Genomic DNA, 23,352 nt, shown 5'->3' with positions numbered 1-23,352 from the left:
CTATAGTTAGCTGAGGGTCATTTTAACACTGCTAATGAAGAGCTATCAGATGAGGGTATTTAGTAGCAGCTAGTAGGCCGTGCAGGGCCTGCACAGAGCTACATCAGGCTACTGGGACTGCCTTACATCACCGTCTGCAGCACCTGCCGTGATGGCAGACGGAATGAGTTACCGGTAGGGCTGTGACGGTAATTGAATAACCATGTAACCGATGGTTATGGATAAAGACCGTCATGAAAATAAAATAACCTTCTAAACCATTTAACTAGGCTTATGTACATTTTTGGAAAAACATTTTTATGAACTTTATTTTCATGTAGATTAACCTAAGAGTGGTCGTTTTGTCTACAATATGTTTACTAATGATTATAAGCAATTGTTTTGCTAACTTAGTCTGTGTTGAGCTGTCTACATCTCCTCCTCTTTCTGGCGTTTGATGCTGGAGCAGCTAATCCACTCGACACGTAGGTGTTGAAGCAGTAGCCTATATGCACTTCAGTAAAAACATTGTTACATATGTGGACTTTATTTTATACGGGGGTTCATTGCTTGCTTGTAAGTAAATAAATCTGTCTTTTAAAAAGGTTGGATGTGACTTCATTTAATTCTTCAACATCAATCGTCATGGAAATGTCTCTGAGGCCTAGAATGCCTAATGTTTTGTCAAATGGACAATGTGCCAATCCTCTCCAACCTGGCATGGTATAATTGGATACGGAATATTTTCTTCATTTATAGAGTAATCAACGTTGATAAATAGGATATGGACATGTTTGGTGTATTTGTTTCTATTTGAATGACTTTCATCTTCATACTATAGCATAGCTGTCTCTGCTCTTCATTTTGTCCTTGTCAATTCATTATTTCATAGGCTTTATGAAAGTAGGCCTAGGTATTCAAATAAGGAAAGGAGAAATTTTCTGTTGTGTCTGACGTATGCTGGTAGCCTGTCTGGCCTGTCTGGACTCCATCACTTTAATAAATATCAACCACCCCTGTCATGTTTAAGTATTGTAAAAGGCCTTTTTTTCAGTAGCTTAGGTTTAATTATTTCTCATTACGGCGTCCTCTGTTTGAAGAACATATACCAATGCCATCGAATAACCGCAGCAGTAGGGTTTCTGACGTTATGTGACTATTTCAGGAAAAGTGTGAGAAAACCCATTGGACTTCGTGTGAATGGTTTTGTGCGTCGAAATAGGATCCGTTTTTATTTTTTTTATATATGCAGAAAAGCCAACAGACAAGGACAATGTAGGCATATCTTTATTTAATAATAATTTTGATAATTAATGTCATTCCGAAAATGCGACGGATCCACTCCAACCTGGCATTTCTTAATTTGTAGATTCATATTTATAAAGCAATAATAATACAAGCCGATGTTTAATGTTTTATTAATGTTTAAAGTTTTATTAAGAAGCATATCAATGTTCGTGTACAAACAGAATTGTGACCTCCCAACAGTAACATGCGTTTAAACAAAATGGACACATTAAAAACATTACAAAAAATACATGAACAAAGAAAGGAAAAAGCAGTAACGAAGTGGAATGCAATACACTGTGCTTGGGTTTGGGCACCTGTGCTTGTGTGAGTGTTGTCATGCAGTGAGGGGTGGGTGTGTGTGTGTGTGTGTGTACACAGGGAGGGAGGAAGATCAGTGTGGTGGTCCTATACCTTCATCAGACACACTGGCAGGTTGGAGCTGGGAATACAGGTCTTCGGTTAGTATTCATAAAGGAAACTGTTACTCATGTCTGGCACACCTGTGAGCTCACACACAACGCTGTGTGCCATCACGTCAGGACAAACACCCTCCCTGATCATCATTTGTCACAGACAAACACCCTTCCTGATCTATCAGAACTAGAGGTCGACCAATTATGATTTTTCAACGCCGATACCGATTTATTGGAGGACCAAAAAAGGCCAATACCGATTAATCGGCCGTTTTTTGTTTTTTTTTGTTTAATTTATTTTTTAAATTTTTATTTATCTTTTTTTTTTTTTTTTTTTTTTTTTTTTTTTGTAATGACAATTACAACAATACTGAATGAACACTTAACTTAATATAATACATCAATAAAATCTATTTAGCCTCAAATAAATAATGAAACATGTTCAATTTGGTTTAAATAATGCAAAAGAAAGTGTTGGAGAAGAAAGTAAAAGTGCAATATGTGCCATGTAAAAAAGCTCATGTTTAAGTTCCTTGCTCAGAACATGAGAACATATGAAAGCTGGTGGTTCCTTTTAACATGAGTCTTCAATATTACCAGGTAAGAAGTTTTAGGATGTAGTTATTATAGAAATGATAGGACTATTTCTCTCTCTATGATTTGTATTTCATATACCTTTGACTATTGGATGTTCTTATAGGCACTTTAGTATTGCCAGTGTAACAGTATAGCTTCCGTCCCTCTCCTCACTCCTACCTGGGCTCAAACCAGGAACACATCGACAACAGCCACCCTCGAAGCAGCGTTACCCATGTAGAGGAAGGGAAACAACTACCCCAAGTCTCAGAGCGAGTGACGTTTGAAACGCTATTAGCTAGCCATTTCACATCGGTTACACCAGCCTAATCTTGGGAGTTGATAGGCTTGAAGTCATAAACAGCGCAATGCATTGCGAAGGGCTGTTTGAATGAATGCTTACGAGCCTGCTGCTGCCTACCATCGCTCAGTCAGACTGCTCTATCAAATCATAGACTTAATTATAACATAAGACACAGAAATACGAGCCTTAGGTCATTAATATGGTTGAATCTGGAAATTATCATCTCGAAAACAAAACGTTATTCCTGTTACATTGCACAACCTTCAATGTTATGTCATAATTACGTAAAATTCTGGCAAATTAGTTTGCAACGAGCCAGGCGGCCCAAACTGCTGCATATACCCTGACTCTGTTTGCAAGAGAAGTGACACATTTTCCCTAGTTAAAAGAAATTCATGTTAGCAGGCAATATTAACTAAATATGCAGGTTTCAAAATATATACTTGTCTATTGATTTTAAGAAAGACATTGATGTTTATGGTTGGAGCAACGTGTACCTAAGCGATTATATGCAACGCAGGACAGGCTAGATAAACTAGTAATATCATCAACCATGTGTAGTTAACTAGTGATTATGATTGATTGTTTTTTATAAGATAAGTTTAATGCTAACTAGCAACTTACCTTGGCTTCTTACTGCATTCGCGTAACAGGCAGGCTCCTCGTGGAGTGCAATGTAAAGCAGGTGGTTAGAGCGTTGGAGTAGTTAACCGTAAGGTTGCAAGATTGAATTCCTGAGCTGACAAGGTAAAAATCTGTCGTTCTGCCCCTGAACAAGGCAGTTAACCCACCGTTCCTAGGCCGTCATTGAAAATAAGAATGTGTTCTTTACTGACTTGCCTAGTTAAATAAAGGTCTAAAAAATCGTCCAAATCGACGTCCAAAAATACCGATTTCCGATTGTTTTGAAAACTTGAAATTGGCCCTAATTAATCGGCCATTCCGATTAATCGGTCGACCTCTAATCAGAACCACATCAGGACTTTCTCTGAACAAATGACTAGATCAGACTGGCCTGGGTCAGAGATGTGGCGCTGGTGTTGGGTGGGAATGTCAGGGTTAGGTAAAGCATGGATTGTTGTCTTAATGCAGGGAGATTCATCTTCCCTCCACATTCTAATGGATCTCTATTGTTATGTAGTCTGTTTTGAATGTAGTCTGTTGGTACAATGGGCTATGCCCTGTATTCCCATCTCTCTCTCCCTCTCTGGCCCTTTTGTATGTCCTTAAACCCAACAGGAAATATCAAGGGATTTGGCTGGCCATAACTGGTGTTTGTGTGTTAATGCACCCACTCTGGTCTCTGAGGCGAGCAGGGAAACGCCCTGAAGTGGTTCTGGATCAGATCTGTCTGCTCAACCACAATGCCAAAGCCTTTCTAAACGATGTCTGTGATTTGCCTGAATGTGGGTTCCAATCACAAATCACCTCTTATTGCATCCCAATACTCTGAAGTAGGTTGACGCTTCCTCTTCCGTCTCCTTTCCTTCATCTACACTGAACTGTGCGAATTGGACAGATGCAGATAAGGACAGATATCTGTCCTGTAGTTTCAGATCAATTCAGGGTTTGCTTTGCAGTAGTTCCAGACCCCCACTGTGTGTGATTTCCACCATAAGCTCTCTGTCTGTATGAGCATTGGCAGGTTTTATGTCTACCTGTTGACTAGGCCCCCTGTGAAGAGTAGAAAACAGAGATGGAGAGGAAAAAAGAGCGTGAGGGCAGGAGTAGACTAGAAGTGTCAATGTGCTGAGTCAGTGGAATGCCTGAGGCTCTTCCCTCTTTACCGACATTGACTGACTACAGGAACACAGTTATTTTCCTCTCCCTCCCCCTCTCTAGTCTCTATTAATCACGTTCCTCTCCTCTCTATTAATCGCTTTCCTCTCCTCTCTATTAATGGCGTTCCTCTCTAGTCTCTCTAGTCTCTTTCCCTGCTCCAGGCTGTAGTTTCCACTAGATAGGATCATCTCCGCAATCCTAAACTTAACCATTAGTGGGGAAAATGCAAAACTGACCCGAGATCAGTGTCTCTATAGGGGCAACTTCAACATACACCTCTCATTCCCCCCTTCCCACTCTCTTGTCTGCAGGGTCCTCCTCTCCACTTGTTAGTTAATGACCAGAACTAGGTCACATTCCTCCCCTAAAGCTGCTCCTTCTAGCAGAGGTAACTTTTCTGCCCCTCTTTTTGCTTCTCTTCCTTTGAGAGAAGGAATGTTACCAGACTAGAAGCTGTTAGGCTCATCTCAGTTCTACACACTTGGCCTCTTCAGTAGTCAGTCTGCCTCCCTGTAAAATGTGACCGTGATGGCCTATTTTTGAAATGAAGTATGCCTAACTTGGTGTTTGAGGATATTGAAAATATAACATTTTCTTGAGACCATATGTGTGGGCATAGGCAGACATTGCAAATGGAGGATGTATTTTATGCATATTCTAGAATTATATTCAATAGGAAAAAAATCTGTGAAATCAAATTTTATTGGTCACATACACATGGTTAGCAGATAATGTGAGTGTAGCGAAATGCTTCCAGAAGTGCAGTAATATCTAACAAGTAATCTAACAATTTCCCAACAACTACCTAATACACACATCTAAAGGGGTGAATGAGAATATGTACATGTATGTATGAGCGATGGCCGAGCGGCATAGGCAAGGTGCAATAGAAAAAGAACACAGTATATACATGAGTAATGTAAGCTATGTAAACATTATTAAAGTGGCATTGTTTAAAGTGGCAGTGATTGGGTCTCCATGTAGGCAGCAGCCTCTCTGTGTTAGTGATGGCTGTTCAACAGTCTGATGGCCTTGAGATGGAAGCTGTTTTTCAGTCTCTCGGTTCCAGCTTTGATGCACCTGTACTGACCTCGCCTTCTGGATGATAGCAGGGTGAACAAGCAGTGGCTCAGGTGGTTGTTGTCCTTGATGATCTTTTTGTCCTTCCTGTGACATCGGGTGCTGTAGGTGTCATGGAGGGCAGGTAGTTTACCCCCGGTGATGTGTTGTGCAGACTGCACCACCTTCTGGAGAGCCTGGCGGTTGAGGGTGGTGCAGTTGCCGTACCAGGCGGTGATACAGACCGACAGGATGCTCTCAATTGTGGAACCGTAAAAGTTAGTCAGGGTTTTCGATGACAAATTTCTTCAGCCTCCCGAGGTTGAAGAGGCGCTGTTGCACCTTCTTCACCACGCTGTCTGTGTGGGTGGACCATTTCAGTCTGTCTGACGTGTATGCCGAGGAATTTAAAACTTTCCACCTTTTCCACTGCTGTCTCTTCGATGTGGAAAGGGGGGTGCTCCCTCTGCTGTTTCCTGAAGTCCACGATCATCTCCTTTGTTTTGTTGACATTGAGAGGTTGTTTTTCCTGACGCCACACTCCGAGTGCCCTCACCTCCCTGTAGGCTGTCTCGTCGTTGTTGGTAATCAAGCCCACTACTGTTGTGTCATCTGCAAACTTGATGATTGAGTTGGAGGCGTGAGTTTACCCACACAGTCATGGGTGAACAGGGAGTACAGGAGGGGGCTGAGCACCCACCCTTGTGGGGCCCCAGTGTTGAGGGTCAGTGAAGTGGAGATGTTGTTTCCTACCTTCACCACCTGGGGAGGGCCCAATTGCACAGGGCGGGGTTGAGACCCAGGGCCTCCAGCATGATGATGAGTTTGGAGGACACTATGGTGTTGAATGCTGAGCTGTAGTCAATGAACATCTTTCTTACAAAGGTATTCCTCTTGTCCAGATGGGATAGGGCAGTGTGATGGCGATTGCGTCATCTGTGGACCTGTTGGGGCAGTATGCAAACTGAAGTGGGTCTAGGGTGGCCGGTAAGGTGGAGGTGATATGATCCTTGGCTAGTCTCTCAAAGCACTTCATGATGACAGAAGTGAGTGCTATGGGGCAGTAGTTATTTAGTTATCTTTGCATTCTTGGGTACAGGAACAATGGTGGCCATCTGGAAGCATGTGGGGACAGCAGACTGCGATAGGGAGCGATTAGAATATGTCTAAACACATCAGCCAGCTGGTCTGTGCATGCACTGAGGATGGTAAAAACATTGAAAAATTATGTATTTTACTGGGGTTGCTTCTAGCATTTTGTCTTCATGTAGGCTACACTGTCCCGTGAATGTTCCTCAAAATCATCCTGTTGCCTGCATTTGGGTATTTTAAATGTGGTCACACACACACACACACACACACACACACACACACACACACCAGGGTTTCCGTTGAGGTGCGGGACATTTGATAAATCTGCCAGACCCATATGCATTGTGTGTGTAACCTGATTATGGCGTCCACCCACGGTGCTCAGAATGACAGAAATCACATGTACGTTATGGTCATTCATATTAACAGAACATGCAAGTCAAGGATGCAACGACAGGCTCCCGAGTGACGCAGCGGTCTAAGGTACTGCATCTCAGTGCTAGAAGCGTCACTACATACCCTGGTTCGATTCCAGGCTGTATCACAACCGGCCATGATTAGGAGTCCCATAGGGCGGTGTACAATTGGCCCAGTGTGGTTAGGGTTTGGCCGGTGTAGGCCGTCATTGTAAATAAGAATTTGTTCTTAACTGACTTGCCTGGTTAAATAAATTGTAAATATCTACGGTCCTTCTTACCGAATTCTGATGTGTGCTTTGAAGGTCATATAGTTACTGACCACATTTACTTTCCTCAGCCAAAACAATGAGTAATGAACAGCATAATCACTAGCCTATGTCAATCTACTACACCCCATAGTAGAAAAGTGGACCTATTCTATTGGTCAGCTTGTCAATAAAGAAATGGCCTATTCCAAACAGACTCTGGGACACTTGTGGGATGTTCATACAATCAGTGGGCCTAGGCTACATAAATAAAATATTTCAAAAGCAATGAGTTTGATGCAACAGATCTGAACGTATAGCTTAAAATGTTGATTACCAATTATTTATTCACATTATAAGCGCAGCAATGCTCATAAGGCACTAGGCTACGCAGAAATGTTAATTCCATAATGCAATTAAAGTGGAAAAAAACCTTGTCAAAAGTGCACCACGTGAGAGGTTTCATGTGACGAGAGGAAAATATCCGTTAGACATTTAGAGGGGAGGTCCAATTTGCAAAAATAGCATGTGTTGCTAATATGACTAGGATTGTGCCTTTGGCATCTGGACAATGAAAGTAAGTTTTATATAAATAAATTGACTCCACGGATATGGTCTGATTTTCGGCTAGGCTACTTTGAAGCAAGGTAAGACATGCCTCATAATATGTAGTAAAACGTTCAGGTTTGAAACAGTTAAATATACAGTAAGTTTTCAGTGCATACTGCCTCTAGCTCATTGCAAAGAGGTGTGAAGCACTGATAAAGCCTGCCTTCCGTTGCCTATGCATTTGCTGCTTGAGATGCTGTAGCAGCAGCTCTCACGCTGTCTGAGATGTTCTGCTCTGTATTTGTATGCTGTACGTGTGATAAATAAGATGCATAACAAATATACTGTACACGCACCAATTTAATCCCGCAAAAGTATGCAAATGAACCTATAGACTAAGGATGACCAGTCAAATGTATTTCCATCAATGAATAGGCTAAAAAGCATTATTTCAATGTTTTTTTTTCTTCTCCCAGACAATTCGTCAGCGTCAATTTCATTTATCGGCTATTCATTTTTTTTATCGGCTAAATCCGACTGTTACCGGCTAATGGAAACCCTGACACACACACACACACACACACACACACACACACACACACACACACACACACACACACACACACTTTCTCCGCCACAGAGTTTTATAGATTGTCATGGAAACAAATTCCTGTTGGAATGCTTTTCTCAGTGTGAACTACGGCTCTAACCAGAGTTTGCCCTAGTATGTCATTCCAACATATAGGCTAGGTCTAGCAAGAGAACAGTATAACTACACTATACAGCACGAATGGCTTACAATTTTAGTTTGGTGTTTATTGTCCCACTTCTTACAGTGCCACATGAATGATATTGACACAGGTTAGAATGTTCAGAGTTTAACCCTTTACACTCGTGGGAATAGGCCTATATGGATAGGGCTACATTGAAATGTTTCTTACAGAAGAAATATGAAAAGCATGGTAGCATTTTAAAGGGAACTGTTTTGAGATTATGGGGAAATAATTAGACCAAAGTTGAGGACACAACAGTTCACCTGACACATGACAATCCAAACATTACACTGTTGATTTTATATGCATTTTACATTTACTGTACTTTTCCCCACATTTGTTGACAACGAAATCTGACTTTACTCTGGTAATACTATTCCTGGAAAATGTGCGGTAGGTGTTAGGGTTGAACATTTTGGGGGATATTCAAAGGTGGAAACTTACCATGGGAATTAATGTAAATATATGCAAATTCATATACTGAGCAAAAATAGAAATGTCCTCTCACTGTCAACTGCGTTTATTTTCAGCAAACTTAACATGTATAAATATTTGTATGAACATAAGATTCAACAACTGAGACATAAACTGAACAAGTTCCACAGACATGTGACTAACAGAAATTGAATAATGTGTCCCTGTACAAAGGGGGGGTCAAAATCAAAAGTAAGTCAGTATCTGGTGTGGCCACCAGCTGCATTAAGTACTGCAGTGCATCCCCTCCTAATGGACTGCACCAGATTTGCCAATTCTTGCTGTGAGATGTTACCCCACTCTTCCACCAAGGCACCTGCAAGTTCCTGGACATTTCTGGGGGGAATGGCCCTAGCCCTCACCCTCCGATCCAACAGGTCCCAGACATGCTCAATGGGATTGAGATCCGGGCTCTTCGCTGGCCATGGGAGAACACTAACATTCCTGTCTTGCAGGAAATCACACACAGAACGAGCAGTAGGGCTGGTGGCATAGTCATGCTGGAGGGTCATGTCAGGATGAGCCTGCAGGAAGGGAACCACATGAGGAGGGTGTCTTCCCTGTAATGCACAGCGTTGAGATTGCCTGCAATGAGAAGCTCAGTCCAATGATGCTGTAACACACCGGCCCAGACCATGACGGACCCTCCACCTCCAAATCGATCCCGCTCCAGAGTACAGGCCTCAGTGTAACGCTCATTCCTTCGACGATAAACGCGAATCCAACCATCACCCCTGGTGAGACAAAACCGCGACTCGTCAGTGAATAGCACTTTTTGCCAGTCCTGTCTAGTCCAGCGACGGTTGGTTTGTGCCCATAGGGGACATTGTTTCCGGTGATGTCTGGTGAGGACCTGCCTTACAACAGGCCTACAAGCCCTGTCTAGCCTCTCTCAGCCTATTGCGGACAGTCTGAGCACTGATGGAGGGATTGTGCGTTCCTGGTGTAACTCGAGCAGTTCTTGCCATCCTGTACCTGTCCCGCAGGTGTGATGTTCAGATGTACCGATCCTGTGCAACTGTTACAGGTGGTCTGCGAGGACGATCAGCTGTCCGTCATGTCTCCCTGTAGCGCTTTCTTAGGCGTCTCACATTGCAATTTATTGCCCTGGCCACATCTACAGTTCTCATGCTTCCTTGCAGCATGCCTAAGGCACATTTACGCAGATGAGCAGGGACCCTGGGCATCTTTCTTTTGGTGTTTTTGAGTCAGTAGAAAGGCCTCTAGTGTCCTAAGTTTTCATAACTGTGACCTTAATTGCCTACCGTCTGTAAGTTGTTAGTGTCTTAACAACCGTTCCACAGGTGCATGTTCATTAATTGTTTATGGTTCATTGAACAAGCATGGGAAACAGTGTTTAAACCCTTTACAATGAAGATCTGTGAAGTTATTTGGATTTTTACAAATTATCTTTGAAAGACAGGGTCCTGAAAAAGGGACATTTCTTTTTTTTTGGCTGAGTTTATTAATGCCATTTAAATGTAGGTGTTTTTTGCATTGGATATATTTACCATATCATATGGAGACAAACATAAGGTAAAAGGTTTATCATAAGTAGACATAATTGCAAATAATTAAATCCTTCCGATTTAAAAAAAATAAAAATAATATTATATATATTTGGTTAGGAATTGAACTTTACTTAAATGAGTTGACTCTTCACATGGGATGATTTCACTGAACAACAAAAGGGAATATTGGATGATCCCAATGATCCATCGCATCACCCAAAAATAATAGTCTAGAAACTAAAGCTTTGGTTGTCTTCCTCTCAGGTTTCCATGTCTTCACCCTGGACCTTCTCATTGTCCACCTCTTGAACATCAGACTCTGAGGCCTCATCTTCACTGTCACTTTCCAACCTTGCTGAGGATGTCTCGTTGTCAGGCTCAAAAAGCCTCAAATTTGCCTAGATGGCCACCAATTTTTCAACCCTTGTATTGGTCAGCCTGCTTTTTTGTGTGTGTGTGTGTGTGTGTTCCCAAACAAGGACCAGTTGCGCTCTGAGGCAGCTGATGTTGGTGGGATTTGGTGGATGATGGATTCAACAGGGGAAAGAGCCTCAGATCCACAAAGTCCCTTCTACCAGGTGGCTGATGAGATATGTTGGCATGACTGCCATATTGCATCTCCATCCCAAAGCCCTTGCTTGGAAGTGTACTTCGTCCAGACTGCCAAGAACCTTGCCTTCATCCAGGCCGAGGTGGCGAGACACAGTAGTGGTGACACCATAGGTCTTGTTGATCTCGGCACCAGACAGGATGCTCTTGCCAGAATACTTGGGGTCCAACATGTACGCTGTGGCGTGTATGGGCTTCAGGCAGAAGTCTTCACGCTTTTTGATGTATTTCATGTATGTGTTTCCTCTGCTTGGAGCAACCGTGAAGTGGGCAGGGCAGTATGGATTTCTTCTCTTACATCTGCAAGCGGAGTCTGAACATCAGACAGGATGGCATTGTCTCCCTCAATCTGTGCAATGGCTACTGCTATAGGTTTCAGGCTGCTTTCCACTCTCTCCCAAAATACATAATCCAGGAGGATCCTCTTGATGAGGCTGTCCATATCAGCAGACTGTGATATGGTCATTTCTGGGAGAGACTCCTTCCCCTCCAGGAGACTGTCAAACATGATGACAACACCACCCCAACGGGTGTTGCTGGGCAGCTTCAATGTGGTGCTCTTATTCTTCTCACTTTGCTTGGTGAGGTAGCTTGCTGCTATAACTTTATGACCCTTCACATACCTAACCATTTCCTTGGGTCTCTTGTAGAGTGTATCGTTTCCAGTGCCATGATGTCCTTGAGGAGCAGGTTCAATGCATAAGCAGCACAGCCAATGGTGTGATGTGAGGGTAGGACTCCTCCACTTTAGACCAAGCAGCCTTCATGTTCGCAGCATTGTCTGTCACAAGTGCAAATACCTTCTCTGGTCCATTGTCATTGATGACTGCCTTCAGCTCATCTGCAATGTAGAGACCGGTGTGTCTGTTGTTCCTTGTCTGTGCTCTTGTAGAATACTGGTTGAGGGGTGGAGATGTAGTAAATTATTCCTTGCACATGAACATTTGAGCACACATCAGAGATGATTGCAATAGTCTGCTTTCTCTATGATTTGCTTGACTTTCACTTGAACTCTGCATCCAGCAAATGAGTAGATAAGGCATGTCTGGTTGGAGGGGTGTATGCTGGGTGAAGAACATTCTGAAATATCTTCCAATATACATTGCCTGTGAGCTTCAGAGGTGAACAAGTTGCATACACAGCTCGAGCAAGACATTCATCAGCATTTCTCTGACTACGTTCTTCCGTTCTGTCAAAAAAGACATCCGATTCCAGGAGGACCATGAGTTGTTGCTATCAATAAGGTGTCTGATTCATCATTTTCACCTTGAATAGAAGTAGAGGGACTTTTGTCAGAGGTTGCTTGTTGTGAGCACTGAGGGAACTTTATGCACTTGGCCAGATGATTCTGCATCTGTGTTGCATTCTTCACATATGATTTGGCACAGTATTTCCACATGTACACAGCTTCTCCTTCTACATTAGCTGCAGTGAAATGTCTCCACACATCAGATAGTGCCCGTGGCATTTTCATGTAAAGATTAGGGGGGGAAATTGTTAAAAAAAAAAAATGAATAAATACAATTCCATTGACAGACATAGTTAAGCAGTTAGATTAAACAACTCCTTTGTAAGATAAATGTTTTAAAATGAAACGTATGGAAACTGGTGAATTAACACTCCTCAGCAGGCTCAAGCAAGCTAAAACCCACATGGTAGCAAAAACTAACTAGCAGAAATGAACAAATTAGAAATTATTTAAACACAGTTTGCTGTCGGCTACTATTTCCTAGTTAACAAAAAAACATGTCATGTAAAATATATTCACCCCACCCAGTATTGTAATCAAAACTTACCAGAAAGCATGTAGTCCTTGGTCCAGACAGTGTAGTAGTGTGGGCTCATTAGTGTGCAAGATCTTGAGAATCAGCTGTACATGTGATGGAAGACTACACTGTGCATGCAGAGGGTTGCAATTCCATTGAATTGGAGATAGTTTAACCAAAATATGCCACAAGACCTAGAATTGCCTTATGTGTATCCCACAAAAAAGGTTCACCGTTATAAGAACTTTTTTGATGGATTTAAGCGGAAATCTTCTGACCCTTTGCAACCCTAGTAGGTGCAACATAAGACGAAAAAAAATGCTAAAGTTTGAATGAGAGGACTAACTGGTGTACACACACTTCTCAAGTGTCCACAGTTCCGAAGTAATTTCAATGCACTATAGCATGCTTTTTTGAGCACTCCTAGCTGTGCCGTTGAGCACTCCTAGCTGTGCCGTTGAGCACTCCTAGCTGTGCCGTTGAGGAGTTGCAGCGAGCACACTAGTAGTTTTGTTTGGAACACAGTCCTGGATCCCCTCATTCACACAATTTACTGTTTTATATAACCCAAAAACAGCCCATTTTATAAATCGCAATCTGGGTCAGGTGGGCTTAATTTGAAAGCTTGTTCTTATGCCAATGTGACTACTTAAATAAATAAATAATAAAATACGATCTTAGTGTTAGGTTTTCACAAGGCAATTCAGATAAACCGTTTGTAATTTTGGTGCACATAGAAAAGAGTCATGAGTGCATTCAGGTGTGTGTTCGTAGGCAAATTTTCTTCACCAAAGATTAACAGGATCATTATGTTAAGGATAACCCAGAGTTTGTCATCTTGTAACTGTACACTGAACATGGTGATTAAAAACTGACACTATATGACATGCGTTATTATATGGAAATGTGAAGTGCACATTTGGACTGGTGTTTTAGCTTGCTTGTATAACATCAGTGGTATTTATTAGAATCCTCAACGTTTGATCTTTCAAAATACATCAAGTCCTCTTAATTTACAGCATTTCCCTCACTCAGACAACAAGGTTTCCCGAATACTCCGAGGGATGGGGGAAACTTCTTGTCGCATGTGGTGCTCAAGTTCAGAACGGCAGTCAGTCAAAACCCATACAGCGCTGTGCCTGATTTCTGACGTCATTTAGGCTATCGCATGTTACTGTACAGCCACTGCGTTTCAATGTAGTCGCTTATCAGTGCCCAAATCTACAATTTTTAACCCGTATACGGGTACGAGTGTATAAATGGTTTAAGAAGGATCATGTGAAAAATCGACAAAATGTAGGTTTTCTTCTGTGTAATGTCTGAAATATCAGCCGACCACTTGGTTCCTCAGCATGTTATTATGTGTGATGATTGCAGCTGTCTAAGAGAAGTCCTATCAAGGAGAGAGGTGACTGCGCGTGTGAAGTGTTATAGAAATGCAAGGCTTCTGGGATCAGAGGCTGGTTTATGGGGATTATTTTAATTGAGTTGTAACTGTCAATCCAGTTGTAAATGGTTCTGGTGTCAATCATCTCTCTGCAGTTCCTGTCCAGTTCCTCAGACACGTTGTGACATAAACACTCTTACCATCATCGCCGTGGTAGAAGTCTGTTTAGTTCACAACAAGGTCTAGGTTAGCCTATAGGCCTGTGCAGATGGGGGTAGAAGTCTATGTTTGGCTAAAAGCTATGTAAGGGTAAATTACAGAGCCTTCAGTTCAAAGGGTTTTTAAGTCTAAGGTGAACAACTTCTACCCACTACAAGCCCCTCATGGTGATGTTACCTCATGGTATTTCTCTTTGCTGGTTGTTGGGTTCGAAGGAAGTGGAAAAGGGAGAGGACACGCCCAATTCCAAATCACCCCCTAATTGGCTAGGTGGAATTTGTGCCATATTACTCATACCTCTTAGATCTACAGAGCATGGAGTAGAGGGGGTAGGATAGGGGTTGATGTGGGATTGGACAATATACTCAAACCCACGTGTCAAACTCTTTCCACGGAGGGTCGAGTTTCTGCGGGTTTTTGCTCCACCCTTGTACTTGATTGATTTAATTAAAAGCAACATGTAAAGTGTTTCATGAGCTGAAATAAAACATCCCAGAAATGTTCAATGTGCACAAAGTGTATTTCTCTCATATTTTGAAAACAAATCTGTTTACAGCCCTGTTAGTGAGCATTTCTCTTTTGGCAAGATAATCTAGCCACCTGACAGGTGTGACATCAAGAAACTGATTCAACAGCATGATCATTACACAGGTGCACCTTGTGCTGGGGACAATAAAAGGCCACTCTAAAATTTGCAGTTGTCACACAATACAATGCCACATGTTTTGAGGGAGCGTGTAATTGGCATGCTGACTGCAGGAATGTCCACCAGAGCTGTTGCCAGAGAATTGAATGTTCATTTCTCTACAATAAGCCACCTCCAACATTATTTTAGAGAATTTGGCAGTATGTCCAACCAGCATCACAACCGCAGACCACGTGTAACCACATTAGGACTTCCATATCCGGGTTCGTCTGAGACGGTTTATGAAACTTTGGTTTTGCACAACCGATGAATTTCTACACAGTTTCTGACAGTCTCAGGGAAGCTTATCTGCATGCTCATCGTCCTCCACCAGGGTCTTGACCGGACTGCAGTTCGGCGTCGTAACCGACTTAGGTGGGCAAATGCTCACATTCGATGCTCAGTGGCACCCTGGAGAAGTGTGCTCTTCACAGATGAATCCCGTTTTCAACTGTACTGGGCAGATGGCAGACGTGTGTGGGCGAGCTGTTTGCTGATGTGAACAGAGCACCCTATGGTGGGGTTATGGTATGGGCAGACATAAGCTACGGACAACGAACACCATTGCATTTTATCGATGGCAATTTGAATGCACAGAGATACCGTGACGAGATCTTGAGGCCCATTGTCGCATCTTTCATCCATCGTTATCACCTCATGTTTCAGTATGATAATGCACGGCCCCATGTCGCAAGGATCTGTACACAAATCCTGGAAGCTGAAAATGTCCCAGTTCTTCCATGGTCTGCATACTCACCAGACATGTCACCTATTGAGCATGTTTGTGAGGCTCTTTATTGATGTGTAGGACACCGTGTTCCAGTTCCCACCAATATCCGGCAACTTCGCACAGCCATTGAAGCGCGGGGCCACAATCAACAACCTGAACAGCTCTATACGAAGGAGACATGTCACCCTGCATGAGGCAAATGGTGGTCACACCACATACTGACTGGTTTTCAGATGTAATTTTTTTAAGTGATCTGTGACCAGATGCATTTCTGTATTCCCAGTCATGTGAAATCCATAGATAAGGACTTAATGAATTTATTTCAATTGACTTTTCCCTATATGAACTGTAACTCATTTAAAATCTTTGAAATTGCTGAATGTTGCAGGGTTTTTTTGTTCAGTGTAGTAAGGAACTCCTGTCACCTGGTTGTCTAGGTCTTAATTGAACGCCAAAAAACCTGCAGACACTAGGCCTTTGACACTCCTGCCCTAACACATAGGCCTGTTAGCATACAGTATACCCCCACCTCACCATCCCTGGTCGCACATCGACCATTCTCCCATCCTCACGTATGTGACATTTGAAGCAGTACATAGTTGAAAGCTATGGCTCTAAGTTTAGCTGTGGCTCTATCCACCCTACAGCTCATATTATGGTCTGATTGTGTGTGCTGCCTCTTACATTACCTACCCACACTGCCATATACAGTTGAAGTCGGAAGTTTACATACACCTTAGCCAAATACATTTAAACTCCGTTTTTCACAATTCTTGACATTTAATCCTAGTAGAAAATCCCTGTCTTAGGTCAGTTAGGATCACCACTTTATTTTAAGAATGTGAAATGCCAGAATAATAGTAGTGATTTTATTTCAACTTTTATTTATTTCATCACATTCCCAGTGGGTCAGAAGTTTACATACACTCTATTAGTATTTGGTAGCATTGCCTTTAAATTGTTTAACTTGGGTCAAACGTGTCGGGTAGCCTTCCACAAGCCTCCCACAATAAGTTGGGTGAATTTTGGCCCATTCCTCCTGACAGAGCTGGTGTAACTGAGTCAGGTTTATAGGCCTCCTTGCTCACGCACGCTTTTTCAGTTCTGCCCACAAATGTTCTATAGGATTGAGGTCAGGGCTTTATGATAGACACTCCAATACCTTGACTTTGTTGTCCTTAAGCCATTTTGCCACAACTTTGGAAGTATGCTTGGGATCATTGTCCATTTGGAAGACCTCTTCCTTGCTGAGCGACCTTTCAGGTTATGTCGATACAGGACTCGTTTTACTGTGGATATAGATACTTTTGTACCGGTTTCCTCCAGCATCTTCACAAGGTCCTTTGCTGTTGTTCTCGGATTGATTTGCACTTTTTCGCACCAGACTTGTGGAGGTCTACAACTTTTTTTTCTGAGGTCTTTTGATTTTCCCATAATGTCAAGCAAAGGGGCACTGAGTTAAGGTAGGCCTTGAAATACACCCACAGGTACACCTCCAATTGACTCAAATGATGTCAATTAGCCTATCAGAAGCTTCTAAAGCCATGACATTTTCTGGAATTTTCCAAGCTGTTTAAGGGCACAGTCAACTTAGTGTATGTTAACTTCTGACCCACTGGAATTGTGATATAGTGAAATAATCTGTCTGTAAACAATTCTTTGAAAAAGGACTTGTGTCATGCAAAGTAGATGTCCTAACCGACTTGCCAAAACTATAGTTTGTTAACAAGAAATTTGGGGTGGTTGAAAAATGAGTTTTAATGACTCCAGCCTATGTAAACTTCTGACTTCAACCATATCATCTCTGTGCCTATGGGGCGTCGGGTTAGAACTGGAACTGGATGTATGTACAAAGTGGTGATGCTATGTGATTAGGCCCTCATTGCAACACCATCAGCACTGGATAATTAGATGCATGGATCATGTGCTCTGTAGATAAGGAGGATGAGGAAAAGGACACGTATAGTATGGACATGTGCATCAGTCAAGATAAAGATAAATAGAGTGAAATAATCAATCAAATGTATTTATAAAGCCCTTTTTACATCAGCCTATGTCAGAGTGCTATACAGAAACCCAGCCTAAAACCCCAAACAACAAGCAATGCAGCTGTAGAAGCACAGTGGCTAGAAAGGCAGGAACCTAGAGGAACCAGGCTCTGAGGGGTGGTCAGTCCTCTTCTGGCTGTGCAGGGTGGAGATTATAACAGTACATGGCCAAGATGTTCAAACGTTCATAGATGACCAGCAGGGTCAAATAAAAATAATAATCACAGTGGTTGTAGAGGGTGCAACAGGTCAGCACCTCAGGAGTAAATGTCAATTGGCTTTTCATTGCCGAGCTTTCAGAGTTAGACAGCAGGTGCGGTAGAGAGTCAGTCTCAAACAGCAGGTCCGGGAAAAGGTAGCACGTCCGGTGAACAGGTCAGGGTTCCATAGCCGCAGGCAGAACAGTTGAAACTGGAGCAGCAGCACGACCAGGTGGACTGGGGACAGCAAGGAGTCATCAGGCCAGGTAGTTCTGAGGCATGGTCCCAGGGCTCAGGTCCTCCGGGAAGAGAATTGGAGGGAGCATACTTAAATTCACACAGGACACCGGATAAGAAAGGATAATTACATCAGGTATAAGACTGACCCTAGGTCCCTGACACAAACTACTACAGCATGGAGGCTGAGACGAGGTGTCGAGACACTGTGACCCCGTCTGACGATACCCCCGGACAGGGCCAACCAGGCAGGATATAACCCCACCCACTTTGCCAAAGCACAGCCCCCACACCACTGGAGGGATATCCACAAACCACCAACTTACTACCCTGAGACAAGGCTGAGTATAGCCCACGAAGATCTCCCCCAGTGTAGGGAGGCTAGCACTGGAGTAATATGATCAGTTTTTTTGGGTTCTCGTCAAGATTCTAGTGCTAAATATGGCTACTAACTAAAGTTTATTTAGTGCTTTATCCGGGTAGCCAGAAAGCAGAGCATTGCAGTAGTTTTTCTGCATAATTTTTTGACAAAACGCTTTTGATTTTTGCAATTACGAAGATGGGGGAAAAAGCTGTCCTTGAAAATATACTTGAAGTTTGTCAAAAGAGATCAGGGTCCAGAGTAACGCCGAGGTCCTGCAGTTTTTTTTATTTGAGACGACTGTACACCATCAAGATTTAATTGTCAGATCCAACAGATCTTTGTTTCTTGGTACCTAGAACTAGCATCTCTGTTTTGTCTGAGTTTGAAGTTAAAGAATGTATAGACTTATGTTATGCGCTATATTGATTAGCCTAGAGCAGGTATTCCCAAACTGGGGTACGCACAATGCCGTCGGGGGTACGCCCAATTTAAAAATGCAATTCACATTTGTAGAAAATCATATTTTTTTTATTGACATTTTCAAACAGTCCATTTATATTTTCCAACGGGGCTATACATTTGGGTGAGGTTTTTTTCTCACCTGAGTAGCCTCGTTTCACTGCCAAAAATAACAATGTCAAATACAGGTAGCCTAGTCAAATAATTAACATCACATTAAACGTTACTCTCTCGCGGGAATTCCACTAACGGTCCGTATGTAGCCAAACATAGCTGCTGCTGATGTTGGTATCTGTACTGATGGCGCCAAAGCCATGACAGGGAGACATAGTGGAGTGGTAACACGCATGCAGTTTCTCCCGACACCACTTGGGTACACTGCAGCATCCACCGGGAGGCTCTTGCTGCCAAGGGAATGCCTGACAGCTTGAAATATGTTTTGGACGCTACAGTGACAATGGTTAACTTTGTTAAAGCAAGGCCCCTGAACTCTTGTGTATTTTCTGCATGAAGCAATGATATGGGCAGCGACCATGTAACGCTTTTACAACATACAGAAGTGCACTGGTTATCAAGGGGCAATGTATTGACACGTTTTTTTGAATTGAGAGATGAACTTAGTTTTCTTTACTGACCATAATTTTCACTTGTCTGACCACTTGCATGATGACGTTTCTCACACGACTGGCCTATCTGGGTGATGTTTTTTCTCACCTGAATGATCTGAATCTAGGATTACAGGGACTCTCCGCAACTATATTCAATGTGCGGGACAAAATTGAGGCTATGATTAAGAAGTTGGAGGTCTTCTCTGTCTGCAGTAACAAGGACACCACACAGGTCTTTCCATCGTTGTATGATTTTTTTTGTGTGAAAATGAACTCAAGCTTACGGACAATGTCAAATGTGATATAGCGACGCACGTGAGTGAGTTGGGTGTGCAATTATGTAGACACTTTCCCAAAACAGATGACACAAACAACTGGATTGTCCCTTTCATGCCCTGCCTCCAGTCCAGTAACCGATATCTGAACAAGAGAGCCTCATCGAAATTGCAACAAGCAGTTCTGTGAAAATGCCATTTAATCAGAAGCCAATGCCAGATTTCTGGATAGTGCTGTGCTCAGAGTATCCTGCCTTGGCAAATCGCGCTGTTAAGACACTGATGCCCTTTGCTACCACGTATCTATGTAAGAGTGGATTCTCGGCCCTCACTAGCAAGAAAACTAAATACAGGCAGACTGTGTGGAAAATGATTTAAGACTGACTCTCCAATACAACCCAACATTGCAGAGTTATGTGCATCCTTTCAAGCACACCCTTCTCATTAACCTCTTACATCTAGACGTTCCGCTAGCGGAACACCACTCCAATATCCAATGATGGGCGTGGCGCGAAATACAAAGTCCTCAAATCCGAAAACTTCCATTTTTCAAATATATCACTATTTTACACCATTTTAAAGACAAGACTCTCCTTTATCTAACCACACTGTCCGATTTCAAAAAGGCTTTACAGCGAAAGCAAAACATTAGATTATGTCAGCAGAGTACCCAGCCAGAAATAATCAGACACCCATTTTTTCAAGCTAGCATATAATGTCACAAAACCACAGCTAAATGCAGCACTAACCTTTTGATGATCTTCATCAGATGACACTCCTAGGACATTATGTTATACAATACATGCATGTTTTGTTCAATCAAGTTCATATTTATATCAAAAACCCTCTTTTTACATTAGCATGTGACGTTCAGAACTAGCATTCCCACCGAACACTTCCGGTGAATTTACTAAATTACTCACGATAAACGTTCACAAAAAACATAATTATTTTAAGAATTATAGATACAGAACTCCTTTTAAGCAATCGCTATGTCCGATTTTAAAATAGCTTTTCGGTGAAAGCATTATTTTGCAATATTCTGAGTAGATAGCCCGGCCATCACAGGCTAGCTATTTTGACACCCACCAAGTTTGGCCCTCACCAAACTCAGATTTACTATAAGAAAAATTGGATTACCTTTGCTGTTCTTCGTCAGAATGCTCTCCCAGGACTTTTACTTCAATAACAAATGTTGGTTTGGTTCCAAATAATCCATAGTTATATCCAAATAGCGGCGTTTTGTTCGTGCGTTCAAGACACTATCCGAAGGGTAAAGAAGGGTGACGCGCCCGGCGCGTTTCGTGACAAAAAAATTCAAAATATTCCATTACCGTACTTCGAAGCATGTCAAACGCTGTTTAAAATCAATTTTTATGCGATTTTTCTCGTAAAAAAGCGATAATATTCCGACCGGGAGTCGTTGTTTTTGTTCAAAGGCTGAAAATGTAAACATGGACTAATTTCATGCACGCGCGCCCCAGTCTCATTGTTCTCAGCTCGACCACTATCCAAATGCGCTACTGTTTTTCAGCCATGGCCTGCAAAGTCATCATTCAACGTTCTGGCGCCTTCTGAGAGCCTATGGGAGTGTTAGAAAATGTCACGTTACAGCAGAGATCCCCTGTTTTGGATAGAGATGATCAAGAAGGCCAAGAAATGGTCAGAGAGGGCGCTTCCTGTTTGGAATCTTCTCAGGTTTTGGCCTGCCATATGAGTTCTGTTATACTCACAGACACCATTCAAACAGTTTTAGAAACTTTGGAGTGTTTTCTATCTATGCATATTCTAGTTTCTGGGCAGGAGTAATAATCAGATTAATTCGGGTATGTTTTTTATCCGGCCGTGAAAATACTGCCCCCTATCCATAAAAAGTTAACCTGTGGTGAGTTATTCACAGTTTGATGAACAAATAAGGTTTTATATGTAAGATGGTTAAATAAAGCAAAATTCTTGATTTGTTCCCTGGTCCTATAAGAGCTCTTTGTCACAATCCGGCTCGTGGGAAGTGACAAACTCTCACACACACAATACTAAATGTATTGTGTGTGTGTGGCAGGCTTACAATTATGGGTACGCAGCTGGAGGTTGAATGTTTGAAGGGGTACGGGACTATAAAAAGTTTGGGAACCACTGGTCTAGAAGATCAGAGTCCTTAACGTCACCATGGTAAACAACACATTCACCTTTCTCAGGATCCTCTCATCAAACTAAAAGGCTAAAACATAGTCCAGATTGTGTGTGGCCTGACAGTGATGTCTGAGTGGTCAAGGTGAAGTGCTCAGGTTTCAGAGCAAGGGGCGTGTGTGTGAGCAGCATCCAACTGTTGTTTAGATTCATACTGGGCTTAAGAGGCCAGGCCCGAGGGAAAAGTACATTGTGTAAAAAACATTTAATTAAAGTGTGTGTGAAGCTTAACATTGTGGACATGTTCAGGCAGGCCCCTCGCTCATTGAGCCCTAAACACACACACACACCCCAGGGACCCTTCCTCCTCTCCCGCCACATCACCTCGGCCTTTACCCCTCTAATCAGATAAACACAAAAATACCCTGCTCTACCTCTCTTGTTTCTCCTGTTTATCTCGATGTTGTGCTCTTATGCAATATTAGACCTTTCCAGACTTTCTCTCTAGTACTAAGATCAAAAGGAATCCAGTGGCAGAGATGGCATCTGCAGGGCAGTTCTACAGTAGTTTGGTTCAGTGTCCAGCAAGCCCAGTCCTGTTCCTGTAAGGCAGCGGTGGCAAAGTTTGCATGGGGGTTGGGAACTTTGCAAAGCTGTCATCAAGGGTGGCTACTTTGAAGAATATCAAATATATTTTAACACTTTTTTGTTGTTGTTGGTTACTACACTATTCCATATGTGTTATTTAATAGTTTTGATGTCTTCACTAATATTCTAAAATAGTAAAAATAAAGAAAATCCCTGGAATGAGTAAGTGTCCAAACTTTTGACTGGTTGTGTGTGTGTGTGTGTGTGTGTGTGTGTGTGTGTTTTTTATTTTATTCCCCCCACACACACCCGACAGCGTTGGTACCCCAGCTGTATTGTTCATTGTGTGTTACTGAGCCTGTCTCTGTCTTCCAGGTACCCCAGAAGTCATGTGTGTTGTTCAGAGCACAACTCGTCAGGTCCAGTTGTGTCTAGTGGAGACAGCAGCCCCCCAGAGCATCTTCACACCCATGAGCATGCGCAGTACCACCGGACGGACCACAAGGTGAGGAGTTGTCTAAAGCACAAACAGACTGGACCACCAGGCTAATAATCCACAACGACACCTAGAATCACTTACTATG

The 23,352-nt window shown here is 42.5% G+C and overlaps 1 protein-coding gene across 5 annotated transcripts in view; it reads left to right on the top strand.

Annotated features, from left to right (window-relative positions):
• LOC115158475 (SUN domain-containing ossification factor) overlaps positions 1–23,352 on the top strand; it is a 99,910-nt gene that overhangs the window by 39,504 nt on the left and 37,054 nt on the right. For all 5 annotated transcript variants that reach the window (XM_029707458.1, XM_029707457.1, XM_029707455.1 and 2 more), the window contains exon 2: positions 23,144–23,273. In XM_029707458.1, coding sequence (XP_029563318.1) covers positions 23,144–23,273 — 130 coding nt within the window. The remainder of the gene's footprint in view (positions 1–23,143; positions 23,274–23,352) is intronic.

This window comes from Salmo trutta, chromosome 22 (genome assembly GCF_901001165.1).
Source record: "Salmo trutta chromosome 22, fSalTru1.1, whole genome shotgun sequence".
Taxonomy (NCBI): Eukaryota; Metazoa; Chordata; class Actinopteri; order Salmoniformes; family Salmonidae; genus Salmo; species Salmo trutta.
Note: the sequence above shows the minus strand (reverse complement) of the source record. Positions and strands in the feature narration are given on the sequence as shown.